Source organism: Zosterops lateralis (assembly GCF_965231275.1).
Source record: "Zosterops lateralis genome assembly, chromosome: 4".
NCBI classification, from domain to species: Eukaryota; Metazoa; Chordata; class Aves; order Passeriformes; family Zosteropidae; genus Zosterops; species Zosterops lateralis.
Genome location: NC_139765.1, coordinates 39,217,568 through 39,238,006, shown reverse-complemented (window position 1 = coordinate 39,238,006; position 20,439 = coordinate 39,217,568). Strand labels below are relative to the sequence as shown.

General features: G+C 39.6%; 1 protein-coding gene across 2 annotated transcripts; it reads left to right on the top strand.

Moving 5' to 3' along the window:
- The first annotated feature begins 218 nt into the window (after nt 1-218).
- Nucleotides 219-5,433, top strand: YEATS4 (YEATS domain containing 4). 2 transcript variants are annotated; one of them, XM_083860318.1, is made up of 7 exons: nt 219-303; nt 401-520; nt 1,055-1,121; nt 1,212-1,306; nt 2,671-2,763; nt 2,838-2,925; nt 4,851-5,433. In XM_083860318.1, the coding sequence occupies exons 1-7, from the start codon at nt 253-255 to the stop codon at nt 5,018-5,020; spliced, it is 684 nt and encodes a 227-aa protein (XP_083716444.1). In that variant the 5' UTR covers nt 219-252; the 3' UTR covers nt 5,021-5,433. The 2 variants fall into 2 exon arrangements, with proteins under 2 accessions (XP_083716444.1, XP_083716445.1); XM_083860319.1 differs by lacking the exon at nt 2,671-2,763.
- The last annotated feature ends 15,006 nt before the right edge of the window (nt 5,434-20,439 follow it).

Genomic DNA, 20,439 nt, shown 5'->3' with positions numbered 1-20,439 from the left:
CTGCCCCAGGGCTGGCAGTGTTCCAAGGCCAGGCTGGAGCACCCCGCTGTAGTGGAAGGTGTCCCTGTGCCGGGCCCGGAGCCGGGGCCCTTTCCGGTCCCGTCGGCGGCCGCGCTCCCCTCAGCCCGGGCCCGGCCCCGCCCCGGAAGCCGCGGGGGATGGCGGTCGCGGGGCGGCGGCGGCGCCGGGAGCGGGGCCGGGGCCGGGCGGGGCGGGCGCGGGCGGCGGCGGCGGGCGGCGCCCCCGGGCAATATGTTCAAGAGAATGGCAGAGTTCGGGCCTGACTCCGGCGGCAGGGTGAAGGTGCGGGCTCGGCGGGCGCCGGCCGGGCTGGGCCGCGGGGGGCGGCGCGGCGGCGCCTCTGAACGCGCCGTGCCCGCTTGTGTTCCTTTTCCCTAAGGGCGTCACCATCGTGAAGCCGATCGTGTACGGGAACGTGGCGCGGTATTTCGGGAAGAAGAGGGAGGAGGACGGGCACACGCACCAGTGGACGGTGTACGTGAAGCCGTACCGGAACGAGGTACAGCGGGCCCAGGGCTGCCGGACTGTGGAACAGGCGGGCCGGGAACCGGGAATTGCTGTCCCGCCAGTGTGCGAACCCCCTGGATGCGGCACTCGGGGGCACGGCCCGGTGCTTGCCTTGGGCTAAGGGTTGGAGCCCGTGGTGTTGGGGGTCATTTCCAGCCGGGCGGCACCGGGACGTGGGGCTGGAAAAGCCGGATCCGAGCAGAGGGCGGGGGCCTTCGGCTGTAACACAGAAAACAGACAGGATCCTGGGCTTCCAAAAGGGAAACCACGGCAAAGGCATGCCTCCGGTTATGGTTTTGGAGTGATCTTTCCATTTAGGGGAAGACTAGAGAACATTCATGGGGACCAGTACAAACAGATCTGTGTGCCAGAACTAGTTTTGGGATTTACCGTTTTGCTTTCCTTCTGTGCTCAGAGTCAGAAGAAATACTGTTCACGATCAGAAGGAATGTAGGCTTGTAGCTTAGGTGACTGAATAGAAGCTCGGTGTGCTGAATAATCAGAAATAACAATGTTTCTGTTTTAGGACATGTCTGCATACGTGAAAAAAATTCAATTCAAGTTGCATGAAAGCTACGGTAATCCTTTAAGAGGTGGGTTTTGCATTTCAGCAGTTGTTCCTAGAACTGGGCTTTTGTTCCAGCTTTATCATGGGATTAACACTTTTATGTTGCCTATTGCAGTTGTTACCAAACCACCATATGAAATCACCGAAACAGGCTGGGGTGAATTCGAAATAATCATTAAGATATTTTTCATTGATCCAAATGAAAGACCTGTAAGTACATTGAACTTTTAACGAAGCTTAAATAATTAATTATGGTGACCTAGAGCTCTAGGAAATTGCTGGTCAAGATAAGTCTCATTGGCCATGGAAGTAATAAAAGTCTGTTCTTACAGAAAATTATTTTAAGGATTGAGCACATTTTCTTCTTTCTGTGCTTCACTCCTGGTATTCATGAGTGCTTTTCTGTTGCTTGGCTTCTCTGACATTTACTAGAGGATTTCTCTTCCACATTGCTTCCAAGTTCTAGGATATTTGAGTAATTTAATTTTTTTTTTCTGTCAGATCAAAATCAGTCAAAAAGTAGCAGGGCTACTATGCTAGCATTAGTCTCTGCCTAAGAAGACCAGGTTGAAACAAATCTTTAGTTGCATAAAGTACTGGAATTAATTTCTTCGTTCCATTCCTGTGTTTTAGACATATCTTGTAGGTTTGTTTGTGCAGGTTTAGGTAGGAAACCTGATTGATTGCTCTGTTCTGGGGGAAAATGATGTTTATTTCTGGAAGGATTGAGTTCCTTCTGTCATATGAACAATACTTTTTTTAATCAATTTTTTTGCTAAATGAGAGCAAAACTGAATTTTGTTTTTCTTGACTACATGGCAGTTGGTAACAGTGGGCTTTCCTGTTGGGCTCAGTAGCATCCTGACTTGTATTAATTCCATTCACAGCTCGTCCAAGATGTCTTAAGGTTGGTTGGGTGTTTTTTCTTTGCTGCTGTACTTGGAAGGCTGTTTTGGAGCCTGTCAGGCTCTTCCTTTGCAGGAAGTAGCAAGGGGAGTCGTGTTCTGCTCTGTTCCACCGCCGCTCCTGGGCCTGTTGTGGAAGGGGAGAAGCCAGGGCTGTGTGTGCTCTCCCCAGCCACGGGCCAGGTGCTCCTCAGGTCTGCATGGAGGGCTTCCAGTCCTCTCCCCACCCTGCCATTTGCAGCACAGGGATGGAGGAGCAACCCCATTAGACAGGTTTCAGTGAAAAGCGATTCTTTGTTTTCTCAAGAATAGGGCATGAGGTCACAGAAAGCACTTTCTAAAACTGATTAATTGAGAAAGTCTGTTTGAATTCAATCACCCATTTGGAAATGTTTCAGAGAAGGCAGTATTAGTATTTTTTATGTACCAGTCCTAAACCACTTTCCCAGACATTTTTAGTCTCAGGAGGCCTTCGGATAATTGGCATGTTTTAACAGTTAATGTTAAAGTAATTCTGCTGAAGCTATATGACATTTGTATTTGCATTCCTAAAGCATTTTTAAATCCTATACGGTTATTTTGAAAGAACAAATACTACTTGTTGATATCTAGAACAAGATTTCTAGTTCCCTACAATTTTCAAGCTAATAAAATTCTGTCTTTGCATAGGTAACTTTATATCACTTGCTGAAGCTTTTTCAGTCGGATACCAATGCCATCCTGGGGAAGAAAACTGTAGTTTCTGAATTCTATGATGAAATGGTATGAACATTCTTAATGTAATCCTCACTTTATTTTGAGGAGTATTATTGATACCGTGCATTTTTCTCCATTAGATATTTCAAGATCCTACTGCAATGATGCAGCAGCTGTTAACAACGTCTCGTCAACTAACACTAGGTGCTTATAAACATGAAACAGAGTGTAAGTTGAAAATTAAAGTATTTTAATTTTAGAAATAACTATAGTTGGATTTGCTTTTTTTTTTCTGGGCTGTAACAGTACAATGGATTTGGATGCTGGAAAAAGTGATAATTTTGCATTAAATTTAACTTCAACTTTTGCAAAGGTATTAATACTTACCTGAAAACTTCTAAGATTTTATTATCTCTATGGCTGCTGAAAAAAAAAAATGGAATTTGGAATTACTTGGTATGATGAGTGACAGCATGAACTACACCTAGTCTCACATCTTTGAAATTAATTAAAACAGAATAAATGAAGGCCACCCTGTGGTACAGTACTGTTCAGCACTGCAAGCAAAGGTCACACTTGAAGGCCTGAAGTACAGAACAGTTAGTGATGTTTAAGTCAAACCAGCAGCCCTTTGTGGATAAAGAGCAGTGTCTGAAGTTCCCTTCTACTTCTTTAACTGTAGGTAATTTCATAACAGACTTGTTCAGTACAGCATAATGGTTTTTGTGTCCTTTTATCCAGTTTGTTTCTAAATATAAGCAAAAATATTAAGGGAAGTAAGGAAATTAAATTAAAGATCCATTGGTTCATAAGTTGTAATGCTTTCAGGGATCATTTCTATTCTTCTGTATTTCATTTCTTATTTGCTTTCTGGAGATATAGTATATAATTAGAAGATACAGTATTTATTGAACCCAAATCCTGCCCTGTTAATTAGAAACTTTAATCCATTTTAGTCCACCTCACCTGACCTTATGTTCACCTGACAACAAATGTCAGGTATTTTTTGGACAGCAAACACCTAGAGCTAGGAGTGGTGAGTGATTATGAATTTGGAGCTCTTCAAATTTAGGATTCCTGTATGGCTTATGTCTGCTTGGCTATGTGGATGTGTGAGCTATTTGTATTTCCTGCTTCAGTTCCTCCAGTCTTGAGGTGAATTTTTGGTTTTGTTGTATGTTACAGTTTTTGTTTAGAAAATGTTTAATAATATGATTCATAAAAACATCCAAATTTAAACTTTCTTAATTTAAAATTTTTTGATATTTCTCCAGAGAGTAGCTAGAAACTTTGTGTCGTTTCTTTGTATAAATATTTCCTTAAAATGTGCTAATGAAGCTGATAATATTTTCCACTGCCCACAGTTACGTAATTTATGGGATATGAGTGGTCTCTGCAGCCTTCATAGACTTGTTGGCTTTACCATCTTTGCCCTAAAACTTGTGCATGAAAAAATAATAAAAAATAGAATACTTGATGTCAGATAACCAAAGCTTTCAAATACATAGAATTAAACTCCAGTGAGACATAAAAAATGGTTACAGTATATGGAGAAGGAACCACAGAATGGTGGAGGCTTGAAGGGACCTCTGGATGCATCTTGTCCACCCCCTGCTCTAGCAGGGCCACCTACAGCTGGTTCCCCAGGACTGTGTCCAGATGGCTTCTAACTGTGTCCAGGGATGGGGACTCCACTACCTTTCTGGGCAACCTGTGCCACCACTTGGTCACTTTCACAATAAAAGTTTTCTGAAGTTCTCAGGGAACCTCCCATGTTTCAGTCTGTGCCTCTGGCCTCATGTGCTGTCACTGTATTCATAGTTCTCTGTAATTTCCCATGCATTTGCTGTCACCATGTCAGGTTCTATTTTCCTCACCTAATCTTAAAAAAAAACCTGTAGAAAATTGTTTTATGAATTGTTTAACTATCTGCAAAACTAATGGGCTGAGGGCTCAATGAGGCAAAACAAGCTTTTTTTTTAATCCAGGTTCTTATGGGGATACCATTTTGATTACAAACATTGAATCTCTGAGGTTAACAGTAATGGATTTTTTTTCCAGGACACACGCTATCCAAATTATTGTTTCAATTTAAAAAAAAAAGCAAATTTCATGGTACTTAAAATACATATTTTTCTTTATCACCACCACAGTTGCAGATCTTGAAGTGAAAACCAGGGAGAAGCTCGAAGCTGCCAAAAAGAAGACTAGTTTTGAAATTGCTGAGCTTAAAGAAAGACTAAAAGCAAGTCGTGAAACCATCAACTGTTTAAAGAATGAAATCAGAAAACTTGAAGAAGATGATCAGTCTAAAGATATGTGACAAGTGCTGACTTGTGTGTGTACTGAAAATGGAAAGACTTCAGTCATGGAATTGTATGAGCTCTCTTCAGTTATGGAACTGAGACTATGAGAATTTCACTGGCAAATGACTGAAGTTTGTGGCAATCAACTCCATAAATGGAAGAAAAAAGAAAGAATGTATCCTTATTTTATAGTTAAAATCTATGGGTACTCAACGATTTATTTCAAGTGGAAGTGGTCTTGAAGACCAGACTACTTTTACTTTGAAAACTGCATTTGAGTCGTGTATGAAAACTTTGTATTAAGTCTTGTATTAGTTCAATGTGATTTTACAAAATGCTGGTGTTTACTTTTTTTACTTTTTTTTTTCTACTGATTGTTTAGCGATGCATCTTTAAAGCTAAAAATAAAATATGCAGTTTTTTATTTTAATGTTTTTTGTCTCTGTTCAGCTGAGGATTTCAAGAGCAACTGTAAGTAGCATATTGTGATTTAAGGCAGAGGTTGAAATACAAAGGCATGTAAGTTGTTTAAGTCTGGTTACAGTGATTTTTGGTATGTCTTTGTTATCAACATAGTGAAAACACTTTGTGAAGACAGGATTTTAAATAGCTTGTCTATGTACAGGTAAGAGTTTCTAGCCCCAAAGCTGCTTTAACACATATAAATGCATCAGTGCTACAAACTATGCTTAGAAGCAGCAAATTATTCCAGTACTGTTTTTTAGGGGTTTATTTCATATTTGCACTGTACTGAGTCACTTCATCAAATGTTATCTCTGCCACTTCTTTCTCTCACTCTTCCCTGCTCCAGTCTGGTGTCCCTCCCACAAGAGACACTTCCACGAATTCCTCCATTGGGAGAGCTTTTCGTGGGCTACATTTGTTCAGGAAGGGTGAAGTCACAAGTCCTGCCAGCACAGCTGCACCATGTGGGCTCCTTTCCATGGGGCCACAGGAGCCCATCCAGTGGAGGCTTCCCACGGGATCCCAGTCTCCTTTAGGCATCCCTTTGCTCGGGTGTGGGGTCCTCCATAGGCGGCAGGTGGATCTCTGCTCTAACACCTGGAGCATCTTCTTTCTCACCAACCACGGTGTCTGCATGGTTGTTCCTCACATATTCTCCTCCCTCTGCTCCTGTTTCCCCTGCCCAAGCAGTTTTTTTTTTCCCCTTTATTAAATCAGCAGCCTTGGGCTCAGCCTTGGCACGTGGCAGGTCCATCCCAGAGACAGTCCTGTAGCCCCCTCAGTACCAAACCCTGCCAGGTAATTCTTAAGTCACTGGCAAGCGCTCCCCAAAAAAATCAGTGCTTTTATCAGTCCTTTGACAACGAAGCACTCAAACTGCTGATTGATCTGCTTTTGTATGACTTGGTAAACTGAAATGAAGGTTTCATCACTCAATAGGTAGAGTAAGGGTTATCATTAAGAATAGCAACTTGGCATACTTGGTTTATGGTATTATGAATACACATAGATTGAGGAATAACTTGTACCGTGGTGTCCACTCAGATCCTTCCTAGCCGTGCAGAATATCCAAATTTGTCAATTTTTGGCTGCCTAAGTGCTTTGGTTTCATTATTCAGTAGCCAATTTCCTTTTAAGCAGCAGCTGAAGAAAAATGCCATTTTCAGAGCTGTCCACTGAGAATAAGACTTGCATGAGCCACACCGAAACAAAAATGGGAATGGAAAGCACAGGTTTTGGGATATACATTATTATTTTCATATTTGTCAGTTAAAATAATAGTAGTGATGACCAACTCAAATGGAATATTAAAGAGGTTCTGCAGGAGCTGTGACGAACATGAACAGGTCTGCCGAAACAGGCTTGAACAGACCAAAAAATAATGGAGACGTACCTTTTGAATACAACTTTTTTGTGGGAGCCTGAAATATTTTTCTTGTTTGCATCCAATAAACAGCCTAGTGTCCTAGGATACAGGAGCAATGATCTTGGCTCCACTGCTAGTAGCCATCAGCATGCTAGACCACTGATGTAATTTCTGTTTGCAGTTAGTGGTCTTGTTTTCCTCAGTTTTTCTTTCAACTTTTTGTATTTTTTTTTTCTTCTCCTTTGCACTCTCTGCAAAGGTCCTGGAAGAGTCATTAGGCTCCTCTCTCAATAATAAGGAAACAGTCCTAATTTGCTAACACAGCTGTCTGTGGTGAGTAGTCTCTGTCAAAAGACAATAGGAAGAGCACCTTCTGCTTTACAAAGTTCCATGTTAGGATCTGTATTTTTATTAGAAAACACTTTTTTCAGATGCCAAGAAAGCAACTGAGGCCAGTATTAGACAGTAAATAAATTCTGGGAGAAGTTAACAACAATTAATCATAGACTCGGTCATAGAGTATCCTGAGTTGGATGGGAACCACAAGGATCGAGTCCAGCTCCTGGCTGTGCACAGGCCATTCCCAAGAACTGAACGGACCTCAGAGGCTGTGTTTGTTCACATGTGCTCTACAGTTAAAAGTTACTGATGCAAACACCTGAGAGCGTGTATGTACACAGTAAATTCACAGTAAGTGTTGATCTTCTAGTGTGTATCATTTTCAAAGTTACTAGAACTGAAATGGAGTGGGGCATCTAAGGACACGGTTGCATTTCAACTCCATTGCTTTGAAGAAAAAGACGAACCCAAATGCTACACTCTGCTTCATTTTTGGCAGCCCTACAAATATGCAATTCCAGAAAAATATTTCCAGTTAGTGCTTGCCAGGGTGCAAATTTAAATGCTATTTATATTGCTGAGACTGACCTTAGGCTGTGGCTTCATCATGCGTTATCACTGGGAAACATAGTTGTATTTAAATCTTGCTTTGCAAAGGAGGAGAAAAAAAAAATCTCACTGTACTATAGGTACAGTTTTATATCACTGAATTGCACAGTGATTTGTTCAGTTGCCTATACTAAGGCTTTAGCCACCACTTGAAGTAATATTTTGCTAGGTAAACATGGTTTATCTCAGTTTACATGTTTACTGTTATGAGTTTTACCAGTGAGCATCAATATCAAATGTGCAGAACTATTAGTGTCATTGCCACTTCCACTATAAAGACTTGGGCATTAGCTAAGACAAATTTAAACTACTCATCACAGTAATTTCAGACAATGACTCATTACTCAGAACCCAGTATTATATCACCAGTTTTTCTCTTACCTAGCTCCATCTCGTATAACTCTGTTGTTTCAGTTTAACAGACTGTGAAGTACTATAAGTCAGTTTACAGTCAGACTGTGAAGTACTATAAGGCTGTTGCCCAGGACATTTCTCACCAAAAGTGCCTTTATCTGACAGGAGATGTGTAGATACAGTTAAAGAATTTCTGTAGTCAGTAGAGATGGAATATTAAAGCACTGTGTTAATTTTCTTTCTAGACAGTTGCTGGTAATAACACAACCTTTTGCTGCTTATGCATTTCATCCTTATAAAATACATCAGTGTATGTTTGCATCTTAATACTGTTTTAAGAGCCTCTCAGGTTGTTTTCAGACATGATGTTTTCCAAACACCAGGTGGCAGGTATGTCCAAAATATTCAATATTCTGCAGTCTCTACAGCAGCTTAATGACTGGGACTTTGGCATATTTGTGACATCTTTGGTTGATCTCATTTGCTTTGAGACTTGGTCATCTGATGAGAACACCTGTATTTGTTTCTGTAGAGGTGACCAAATTATCTCCTGCATGTTACGGAACAGTTCAGCGGCCTTGTCAACAAATCAAGTGTGCAGTGCTACGAAGCACAAAATAAAGCATGAGTGTTTACAATTTTTCATCATTTGGGAAGAGGAGGAGCTTTCAAAATACGAATCTCTGAGGTTGCTTTTAGTTGGTATTTTCCTTTTTCGGGCCAAGGTTATGTGACAATATGACAGCACAAAACACAATTTAGACATTCTATTGGACTGCATACTTTGCTTGCACTCAGTTGCAGGTCCAAAATAGCAGGATTTTACACCAGTTAAAGTAATTACTTTTTACAACTTAATGTTGATAAAGTTAATAAACTTCTTTAACTACTTACTGCTTAATGAATACTACAAATGAACATTTGGCTTTCAAATGTGTAGGAACTTCAAATTTTCCTGCATACAGCCAAGAAGAATACTTTCACTTAAGAGGAGGAAGAAAAGAGAATTAGGATGGTAGAAAAGAATAGCAACAGTAAGAAATTTGTTATATATATTTAGTTGGGATTTATGTAACTGTTGCTTATGATTCATTCATACTATTTCCATTTATTTAAGCTAGCACATGAAGTCATGTAAGTTTCTAGTGAAAGTCTTGCAAATAGGTAATACACATCCAAAATTAAAATTTGCATTTTGATTTTCATAGAAAAAATCTCTTGAATGTCAGTGATTAGGCCACAAAAAGAATTTCATTAACATTGCAATATACAGTATTTTTCCTACTCCACCCCTAATAATGACTGTATTTTTAAGGTGTTCATTTGTTAAATGAGAAGTTGGCCTTTCTTATTCCCACACTTGTGGGGAATTCTGTACTTTAGGACAGAAAAAAATTTCATCTGATCTACTACTGGCTTCTGCTCTGCAAATACTTTCACCTGAAGTGACCAATAGCTTTTTTGCTTCTAATATCTTAATTCTGCAATGCTGGGCAAATCTCACTTATTTTTCAGTCTACAAACCAGCTTTTTTCAATTTGCATATTTTATTTAACTTCTGATCTAGAATGATAATTAAAAGCATCTCTATGTTTTTTAAAGTAAGAATATTAATCCAGGTTATTTTTGTTTTAATTACTGTCCTGAGTAGAGTGATAACTGTGTTCTACCTGAAGTTCCATTCAGGTCCCAAGCCAACTGAACTCTGAATAGGTAAAAAGGAGAATGTTGAGAAGTTATGTTTGAGGAGTTTGCAGTTAACTTTGGTGTTATTTCCTGGTTTCTTTATGGAAGTTTATGTAGTAGGTAAAGCATTTACTTGGTAAGCTAAATATTCCTGAGTGAAACTGAATCTGCATTACACAGTTTTAGTTCTTCACCATGAGGTGATGAGAGTACTCTCCCCTGCTGCTGCCGACAGTGAGCTGTAGACAGGCAGCTCTGCAGGGCTTCTCTAGGACTGGGCAGGGAACAGGCAAGGAAAAACATAACCTCATGTAGTGATTAGGGCACTGGAGAAAACAAACAGAGTGCTTTTTTTCAAGCTGAAAAAAGCCACCGTCTCAGGAAAGAGTTGCACTCTTAGTAAATAAATATGTCTAAATTAGATGGAATTATGTTCCCATTACCTTTGGAAGTTATACAACTTTTTAGTGATTGTAGAATATATCTGTATATATATATATATTGCATAACTGGAACTAGTTTTTTCCTTCTTGCTACAGGTTAAGTATGTTTGTATGGTGAAGAAGACACAGGACTAAACTAAACAGACTGAACTCTGGCACCTACTACATAGTGTTCAAAATGATCAAAGCATCTGCTGCTTTGCAACATTTTGTGGTTGCTCTGAATCTCCTTTGTATAGTCCTTATGAGCAACAGCCAGGAGGTGCAGTGTTAGATGAAATGGACATTGCATTGGATCACGACAGAAAATCGTGGGCCATGTCAGAGGGCACGGCTGATTTGGTGTGCACTCAACTGCCTGGGCTGCAAGTCACCAACCACAAGGCTGCTCCTCCTGGGTGGTACTTTGTACTCTTGGAGCATCTCATCACTGATTGGTCTGCTAGTCCTGCATCCTGATAGAGTCACTCGACATTATTTAAGTTAGTGAATAATAACGAGTGAATTTCAAATTCACAATTCAATTTCAAATAGCGAGCACAGTCTAGCTGAATTTAAACTAAACTGTGTTGTGAGTTTTGCTTGGTTTTTATTAGTAAATAAGAAATGAATCCTAGTCCTTGTGCATTTGCTGAGAATAAAGAAGATATATTTCTAAGACTGTGAACACTTTCTAGTATTTTTCCCCCCTCAGGGATAAAAGACAGAAACAAAATCATTACTTTTTGGATTGGGCTGACACAATATGTGTATTTTAAAATGGAAAAGCAGTAAAACTCTTCATGGATTCATTGTCTGAAAATACTTTGTTCATAGTTTAATCTGACTCCATATGGTACTAAAATCTTGCAATTGCTCTGCCTCTGTGTTTGGAGATGGAAATGCTCAGTACTCCACTAAATAAACCTGACCTTTGATCCTTGTGAAGTGAGTGAATTTCCATCAGACCTCTGGTGAATGAAGATAATAAATCAGTAAATGAAGAAGCCACATTTTAGTAATGTTTTATATTTCATGATACTTAAGACTTTACAGCATTCCCTTACAAGTATTAAGCTAAGGCTTTTGGAAATCTGAAGATACCCTATGCATAAATTTAAACCACTTGTCAGTTTGTCACCTAGCCATTGCTACTCCATGCCCTCTTGTTGACTTTGCAGTAAAATTATTTTTTGCACTGTAGTTTGCATACTTGGCAAATGATTTGCCCTTTGTAAGTTCCATTATTCTCCTCTGTTCTATGCTACAGCTACTCCATCACTCAATAAATACTAGGCAAATTATCTGTAAGACAAAATGCAGTGTAACTTGGTTTTGCTGCTGCTGTTACTTCCTGAGCTTTATCTGACACTGATGCTGTAGAGTGCTAGCTTCAGTCTTACTTAAATCAGAGACAGTTTTTGTGACAACTCTGGATACATCGTGATCATTGAATAGCTGTGCACACTCAAGGATGTTGAACTTGGTTAGCAGCCATTCTATACCTACATCACTTCTCTGTGGCCTTGTGTAAAAATACCCCTAAGAAACCAAAATGCTGTGGCTGAACCCCTTTCCTAGTATCTCTGATACAAAAAATAAAATTTGCTGATCTACTGTAATTTAATAATAACAACATTTTGTAAATGCCATGTAATGCTAAATTGTTGATGTTTCACATCAGATGCTTGTTATCATTACAGCTTTGGTAGGAATTTCTGTCTAAACCTCCCCCCCCCCCCCCCCCACATAAATCAACTCAATTATTTGGGTTCATTCTGATCTCTTTACTGCTCCATAGTCATAGGAGCAATAGTCCAGGTTTTTTGAGGAGTGACTGTGGTTTACCCTACTGGGGTTAGAATTGCATCCAAACTAACTTCAGTGAAGACACTTTGTAATTACAAAGCAGAACTGGATTTGAAATAACATTCTCATGATCAAAGATTCCAAGAAGCTTTTGTAGTAATTGGAGAATAACAACTATATAAAATGTGTTTGCTTCTCATATTTAAATGAAGTATAAAGATAAAATGCATGAGAGGCATATTAAATGAACACACAGATACTTTATCTGATAAGACCAAAGCAATTGAGTGGGCTTTTAATTTAGGCATTTGACTGACTTAGTGAAAAAAGAAATGTTTTTGAAGTAATGCTGGCCTTGTTCCACAATATCTGAAAGGTTCACTCAGTTGTGGATTGCTCCACAGGGCTATTCCCTTCACTGATATTATTATTTATATTGTATCCTGAGAACACTGCACATGTAAAATGCCCAGGCAGAGTTCCAGGCCTGAAGGCCTGCAATCTCAAGGGGCAATATAGGATGGGTGGTATAATAAATTGCAGTTCTTTACTCCTAGTGTAAGCAATGTCTTTCAGCTCTAAAATTACACCTTTCATCCACTTTGATCTGAAGAAGCATTCAATACAATACAGTTCTCATCCTGTGGCAACACAACTCAGTCTGACTGTAGTGGGTAAGAGAGGCAGCTGCTGTCTATGAATTCACCATCTTTAACAAATCAGACTTATTTTTTTAAAAAGTAGTATTCCAGGAGGTCACTTGCATGAAAAATGTTATGGTTTTAAAAAAGGAGAGATGGAAAAAGAGTTGAGCAAAAATATTCTGAAAATCTGCCATTTCAGATTAGCAAAAGGCTGTTTGAGGGTTGAAGTGGATACGTTTGGTACAGAATTAAGTAGCCTTGGGAGAAAAAACTTAAGAACAAATCTCTAAGCCTCTTGCTTCATACTTTGACAAAATAATCCTGTGCCCACCAATTTTGAAAGCAGAACAAAAAATCCCAAACACTTCAGGCTGCTTCACCGAGGTCTGCACTGCCGAGTGGGTCTCATTTAAAACCAGCATATGCAGTCTTACCCTGAGCTCTGACACAAACAGCAACTAATTGAACATCTCAGGAAAGGCCAAGAGTGTGACAGAGAGAGAAGGAAAAGCCCATCAAAGTTCCTCTGTGGTCCACAGTTTGGCTCTCCTGACATAATGGAGCTCTCTGCTGTGAGGAGCAGAATTTTTCTTAGCAGGGCAATGAACTTCCCCAAGAGGCAGGCTCATAAACTTCAGCTTTTCTCAATTCATCTTAAAAGTCTGTTTCTTTAGGGTTCTTTAATGTAAACACAAGACTAAAAAAAAAGCTTTAAAATGCTTTAAAAATTAAAGCAAAAACTGTTCTGTCATCTTTCCTTCCTCCTGGAAGCAGTGAAGCAGTGAGGAATAATAACCTATTAATAAGGTTAGTTAGTCCCACCTGAACCAAACTACTTCAGGAAAAATCTTATGAGCAAGACTTCCTTGGTCTCCATCCTTCAGACTCTTCTCCATACTTGTTTCTGCATGAGGAAATAATGTTGGTATATATTTTGATTCTGTCCCTAAATTGCCTTAAAATGTAAGCTATTATATGCTACTGAAGGGAAATCTAATTATTTCTGCTTGAAATAATTATTACTTAAAATATCATTACATTAACAACTCTGCTTTTATTTCCCTTGTTTCAAGCAATTATGTAGTTTTCCTCTATGAGTTTATGTGTGAACTTAGGCAGTCCTAAAAGTGAGAAATAATATGCTGGCTGCAAAATGAGGCAGTGTAAAAACAGCTTTACATGCCATTACCAATAATTCTGCTTTGCCACAAATCACCTTTTCTTTTTCTATGCCTCTTCTGAGGGAACATGCCCGAAGTTATTTCCACAGACTTTTACACTGTCAGTCTCAGCTCTAACTTTAAAGGTTATTTTTTCAAGGGCCTGGAGTGGTTCATCACTTTGGATGGCCCATTACCTTCACTTGGTGGTTTCTGCCCACATGGTAATAAGGTTATTTTTTTTTTCCTGAAGAAGCCCACTCCTTATATGATGGGGAGAAATTACAAAAAAAAAATCCTGGCATTTATGCTTTTCTTCTCTTAAAACACTGGGGTATGATCAGTACTCAGCAACAGCTTCATAAACCAAGCCTTTCCCTAAGATGGGGTGAGACCCTTCCAGGGGAGGGTAGGTGATACATTTCAGAGTGCTCACTTTTTAACTGTCTCTATAAATCACAATGCTTAGTTATCTACTCATGTCCAGATGTGATTTTGGAGTCTGTGGGACAAGGGCACATGCATGAAGGAGGGTGAAGCCTGCTCTACCAGTGTTCAGAACAGCTGACCTTGCACTTCCTTTGACCACTGCTTTCACTAACAAATTATCATTAAGAGGCAGAAGTGTAATCCTGCCAGTGGGTTCCCTCTGTAGATTTACTGCTGAGTAGGCAGAATTGTTTTGGAATACAGAGAGTGTGTTTTACTGTTTCTTAATATGATAATTTGACTTTTTCAGAGAAGCTTTTATGTTTTTCCTGAAGTACTATATCCATCCCAGAGAAACTACATATTGCCGTGAGTCCAATTCATGTCACTATTTATATAAAAGTTCATTTGAGGTATTTTATTGTATTTTATTTTTTAATTTATTTTATTTTTTCTACTCCAGATAGGAAAAACACGGGATTAAAACAGTCATCATTATATCTGATTTTGTTAAATCAGTTCTATCACTGCTAGGAGAAAAAAAATCGGGTTGCAACTTTAAATGTTCCTTTAAACTTCTTCCTGAGCATAGCAAAGGACAATTTTCTAGGAAAGCCATGGTATCACTCTCATTGTGCAGGACATGCTAATTTGTGTGTAAGAGAAAAGAGTTTCAGAAGGGCAGATACACAACTCTGGTATGTAATGTAGATTAGAAGTTAACATGGAAGAGTATTTTCCAAAGGCAGTTAAGTTATTCTGCCAACCCTAATGTCCCTTAGCTATACAAATGACCAAGCAAAGCAGCGATTATCTGCCTGTGACAGATCTTTCCACCCTTTCCAAACCTTCTTAATGCAGGTCTTTCCACTATTGCTAAGGATAGCTTTTTGAGAAGGTACCTGCTGCCCCTAAAGGCACCAGGTTGCCTGAGGGTCATATTAACAATCTTTGAACATGAAAAAAGTTTATTTAAATGTAATCCTGAAATGCTTCATTCACCCATTCGTGAAAAACTGTCTGTAAGCCCATGCAAAATACATACAGTAAGAGCTATTCTAATAAAGGTTTACATCAATTTGCCAGTTTTCTTCCCTTACTGTCTCATATCCTACATGTTGCCATGTTATCACCAGATTTTCTGCTACTGCCCTGCATTTACAGTTTGGAAATCAAAGTGGAACATATTCTTGTAGCAATGCAGACCCAAGGAGAAAGTTATGTTTTCTCTCTAGTAGTCACCATTCATAATTTATAATATACGTGGTGAAAAGACTGAAAAAAACATTGATTGATTTAAATCTGCCTTAATTTTTGACCAAAGGCAAAACCTCCACACACTGGTGCTTAATCATACTTTGCATCAAGTACAAGCATGCAGTTTTCCATACAAATTCCATAAGGTGTTTAATCTGCTATTGCAAAAATACTTATTTGCATACAATCACACCCTGCTGTGGTTTTAAATGTTTTCTGAGAATACATTTTGAGACTATTATCTTAACCTCACTGCCTTTCTACCCACATACAGACTAACAGACATGCAAACCCTTTAATTTCTATTCAGGCCTGACTGTAATTAAGTTGAAGTACATTTGTTCTTTAAAACTATAGGACTCAGCTTATTCCACAAGTATTGCTGAGGAATACACGGTTGTTAAATTGCTGAGCTGTGGCAGGATCTTCAGCTTACAAATACAAGTTCTTGTTACAGGAGAAAACAGTGATGGGCAGTTTTGGGTGTTACTGTAGTCTGAATTGTTTGTTCATGCCATGTGTGCCAGGTGTTGAACAGAAGCAGTCAGCCACAAACAGCATTATCTTACCTTTCAAAGATCTTAACCCAAGTACGAAGAAGCACTGACCCTAGTTAGGCATGTCAGGGTGAAGAACATATTTTTACTGACTTTCTTGTTGGAGACAGGTTTGATCCAGATGCAGAGAATATGTACCTATACAAACACATCACGGGACATGGCAGCACATGCTATGCCATGTCCTCTTCCCCATCATTCAGTGTCTGACAAATGAATTATGTAATTTGTTTAAAGAAGACATTGGAAATAAAAAACCAAAAACCTTAAGAACGGACAACAGTACCACTTACCAACTCCTGCTATAGCTGCACCCTGACAATCAACTCCTCTTCTTGACATTTTACAAAGTATTTTAATACTTTGTCAAGCCACTAGACAGAAAGTACCATAGCTGACTCTGGCTTTGTTTATGCCAAATCCAAAGGGTCTTAGCCCCACAATGCTCTTGAATTGAGTTTTAATATGTAGTTGTTAACCTGGAGCAAATATATTCCACTTCTGTCATGAATATGCCATCTGAAATAATGTATAGTTAGGGCACAAGCACATGGTAAGAGCCCATCTTACCAAGCCAGAAGCCATAGGTTGCAAAGGGCCTCTGGAGGCCACTTAGGACAGGCAAAGTGGGGCCAGTCAGCCCAGATTGCTCAGGAACATGCCCAGCCAGACTCTGGGTATCTCCCTGGAAGGAGGTCACATGCCCCTCTTGGCAACTCCTTATGGTATTTGACCACCTTCATGATAGAAAGACAGAAGGAGACAGAGAGATAGAGAGATGGAAAGAGAGAAAGAGAGCAAAAAAGATAAATAAATGAATCTCTGAATCTAGGCAGAACTTAGCAGGATGTGTCCTTCCCCTCTCAGCTTACCATTTTGCACCTCTGAGAAGAATCTGGCACATTTTGTCATGTGGGCAACAGCAGTAAGTTCTTCCTGTAGCTCCCTCCCTAAGGCAATACACCATTTTTCCAGCCCCCTGCCCATCTTGGTTTCTCTATCCTATATTAGCTGCCAAATGGCCATACTGTATCAGACTACACAAGTACCCCTAACCCATTTCTGAACTTAATGACCAGGAATAAACAGTCAGGGGTAGAAAGAACAGGTCAGGTACAGCACAATCTTTTTTGATATATTCAGCTTTTTGTAAATCATTTGGTAGGGAAAACCAGAACCAAAGGCCACTGTATTCCATTCAATTTACTAGCTGCTAATGCACTGCTTTGCTTTTATTGCCTTTATTGGTTTTGCCTGCATTACATTGCAGTTAGAGACCAAATTTCCACCTCTAGTCCAACACCCATGCTGTTCAGCAGGAGATCCTTTTGAAACTCCTTGCTATCAGCTTCGTAGTGCACTACTGCCCAGGATTTTGCATCAGCAGCAAACTGTGCTGCTGCTTTTACTCAAGTCTCTTTCCAAGACCATTTCCTGAATATGCTAACTAGTGCAGGTCCCAACACGAATCCCTGAGGGAGTCCGATCTACTCTCCCACATTGTAAAAAATGACTATTTATTGCTACCTTGTTAACCTTTCTCTTTAAGGTAGTTACTAATTCACAGCAGAGGCTTCCTTCCTAGCCTGTGACAGCTGGTACTCTTTAGCAGCACTGCTGAGAGTCAGTGCCAGAGGCTCTTTTGAAATCACTACAATGAATGTATCACCCTGGTTTATCAGTTTGTTGATTTCGTCAAAGAACTTCATAATTATGACAAAGCTCCTCTATCTACAAAAACGCATGTTGATTTTTCCACAGTCTGACGTATTTGTCTGTATACTAAAGCCTCACCCCACCCCGTCACTGGTTAGCTTCTGTGACCTGAGACAAGTCATGCTGACTATTCCAACAAGAGGGCTCAGATGCTGAAAATGGACACTTATATTCCTTAAATCTGAAACTACTGTCTGAAAATTTCTCACTTGGTTGTTTTCCAGCTAGGAAGGTGCATACATTCCATAAATTCTTTCTTCAGCGATGATCCCAAAACATCTCTGACTGCTTTCACATGTACCTCCCAGCAAGCTAATTCTACTCTTAAAAGCCCAGCCCAGATGATCAATTAAACAATTTCAGTGGATTGATTTCAGAGCTTAAGGAAGCTGTAAGAATTCTATGATGGCTATAGCACACCCTAAGTATGTGGATAAGTTCACAGATTGAAGATGAAATGAAACCAACATCCCTGCACAAGTGAATTTCAGGCTTTCTAATCACTGAACTACAGGAAAAGGACAGGATGCCTTCTCCTAGCGTTGAATATGCACATTCTGCATAAAACATATCTAGCAGAAAAAAGTTCACTGACATGAACTCCTAGTGGAGCAGGCAGGTCCTTCCAACTCTGTTGAGGATTTTGAGGGACACGCTTTTAAGTTTTGCATCTGTATATGCCTGCCTGTTCTGCCTCTGCACTGAAACACTGAAATACTTGCTGTCTTGGCAAACTGGACTATTTGTCAATGTCCTGGTTATGAACTCACAGTGCGGACTTAACTGAACATTCCTGAATTAGCACTGTCATGGCTGATGCACCATCCACCCACAAGTTTTCCAATAGCAGTTGTAGTCACTGGTTTATGGGACACAACTGACACAAGCTCAGCATCTGTCAAGATTATTTAGCACTATTCCCCAGTCACTGTGACTTCAGTCACATAAATGCCATTTCACAGTGAAATGTTTAGCCAGCATCTTTTTCAGAGTTAATCTCAAGTGATCCTGTTTCTCCACTTACTTCCATCACATAGCACATAGAAAACCTGGACAGAGAACCAGATGCAATTGAGTTCACCCACCACCAAGATCCTTCATCATTAACTGCCACAAATCTGAGCTGTGGAGTACCAAGGCCTGCTGCAGACCCAACCCACATTTCCTTGTAAGAAAAATGAAACTCTGTCACAGTTAGGGACATGAAAAGAACCACACTCACCCGTCAGGCAGAAGCAGGGAAAAGAAGGCAGTTTATTATGATTCAGGGTTTATATAGTATTTGGGATTTGGTCAAGGATTGGTCAATGAGAGGAACACCTCTCTGACCCCAGTGGTCAATCCAGAAGTCCATTACTGAGAGGAATGAAAGCAATATACATTGTTTTGAGACACTCCAAAGGAAAATATGTAAACAATCATCAGAAGGCTAAGGATTAGGGCGACAAAACTCTACTGCTTTTCTTGCAAAAGAAGCACAGACATAATTCCACTAATGCTAATGAAGTAACAACTAACACAATGAAATGCCCTAAGAATGTCTAAGTATTTACTGACTAAATGACTAAGGCAAAAGGTACTTGTTGCATGCAGAGGTTTAAAATAACCATTTCCTCCTGAGAGGCTTCTATTCTGTCCCCCAAAAGGCACAAAATAGAAAAATGCTGTATGGTAAACAACCTAATTCTATCATACTTGGTGCCCACAAGGAAGCAAAAAACACAGCAGCACACATTGCCTAATTTTTAAAAGTCTGCCATTGCGATGGTGTTCTTTGGGCACTGTTTTGGACACAGCACATAGGCAAGTGTACGCAGTTCTGAGGCCCTTAATCAAACTTACATCCCACGTGTTTATTAGAGGTGTAATAACCTGGAAACAGATGTGTGTACATTCAACAAACTGATGGTTCTCCAGGGAAACAATCACCAGGAAGTTACAGGAACTGCATATGACAGCCTTTTTTAGGAAAATGAAACCAGTTCAATTTGGTTACACAAAACTTGTGAGAAGAACTGAATTAGTATATATACTTGTGAGGCCCAAAAAGAATCTTCCCTTGCAAAATTGTTTTTCAGGCTTTCAATATTCAAATGATAAAGGACCAAACATCTGGCATCTATAAGAATAAACTACATAATGCCTCAGACAGCAAGCTCAAACTTAAATGAGGTCAAAGGAGATATCCAAGTTTAAAATTACATTTTTGCAACTCATTGTATTATCTTTAAAAGTTTACTTTTAAAGTAAACAACTACCCTGTTCTTCATAGAATATTACTTAGAACTCATGGATCCTTTAACCCGGTCAGCAGTTTATTTGTATAAAGACAAGACAATTTATAAAACTGAGGAAAACCAAATTACAATAAAAGTAGCCATCAAAAGAATTCCTGAATGGTGAGCTCTGCTCCACTTTTCCTTGTAAGAGCAGATAGTGTGTCATATTCCAGCAGTCATTTCAGGAAAAATTCACTATGTGAATTAAAATGTCCAGCTGCAAGACACCTTTATTTACTATTGGATTTACACTTTCTTTTTGACTTTTAAGTGAAATCACAAGTAATGACAATACTCAATGAAGCAGTAAACTACTGGTTTAAACCAGCTCAACCTTGCACTTC

What these genes read in the sequence shown, in the direction of transcription:
- YEATS4 (XM_083860318.1), top strand. Translation starts at nt 253, where the DNA reads ATGTTCAAGAGAATGGCAGAGTTCGGGCCTGACTCCGGCGGCAGGGTG. An exon ending in CTACGGTAATCCTTTAAGAG is followed by an intron (nt 1,122 to 1,211) that starts GTGGGTTTTGCA and finishes TGCCTATTGCAG; the next exon opens with TTGTTACCAAACCACCATAT. An exon ending in CTGAATTCTATGATGAAATG is followed by an intron (nt 2,764 to 2,837) that starts GTATGAACATTC and finishes TTTCTCCATTAG; the next exon opens with ATATTTCAAGATCCTACTGC.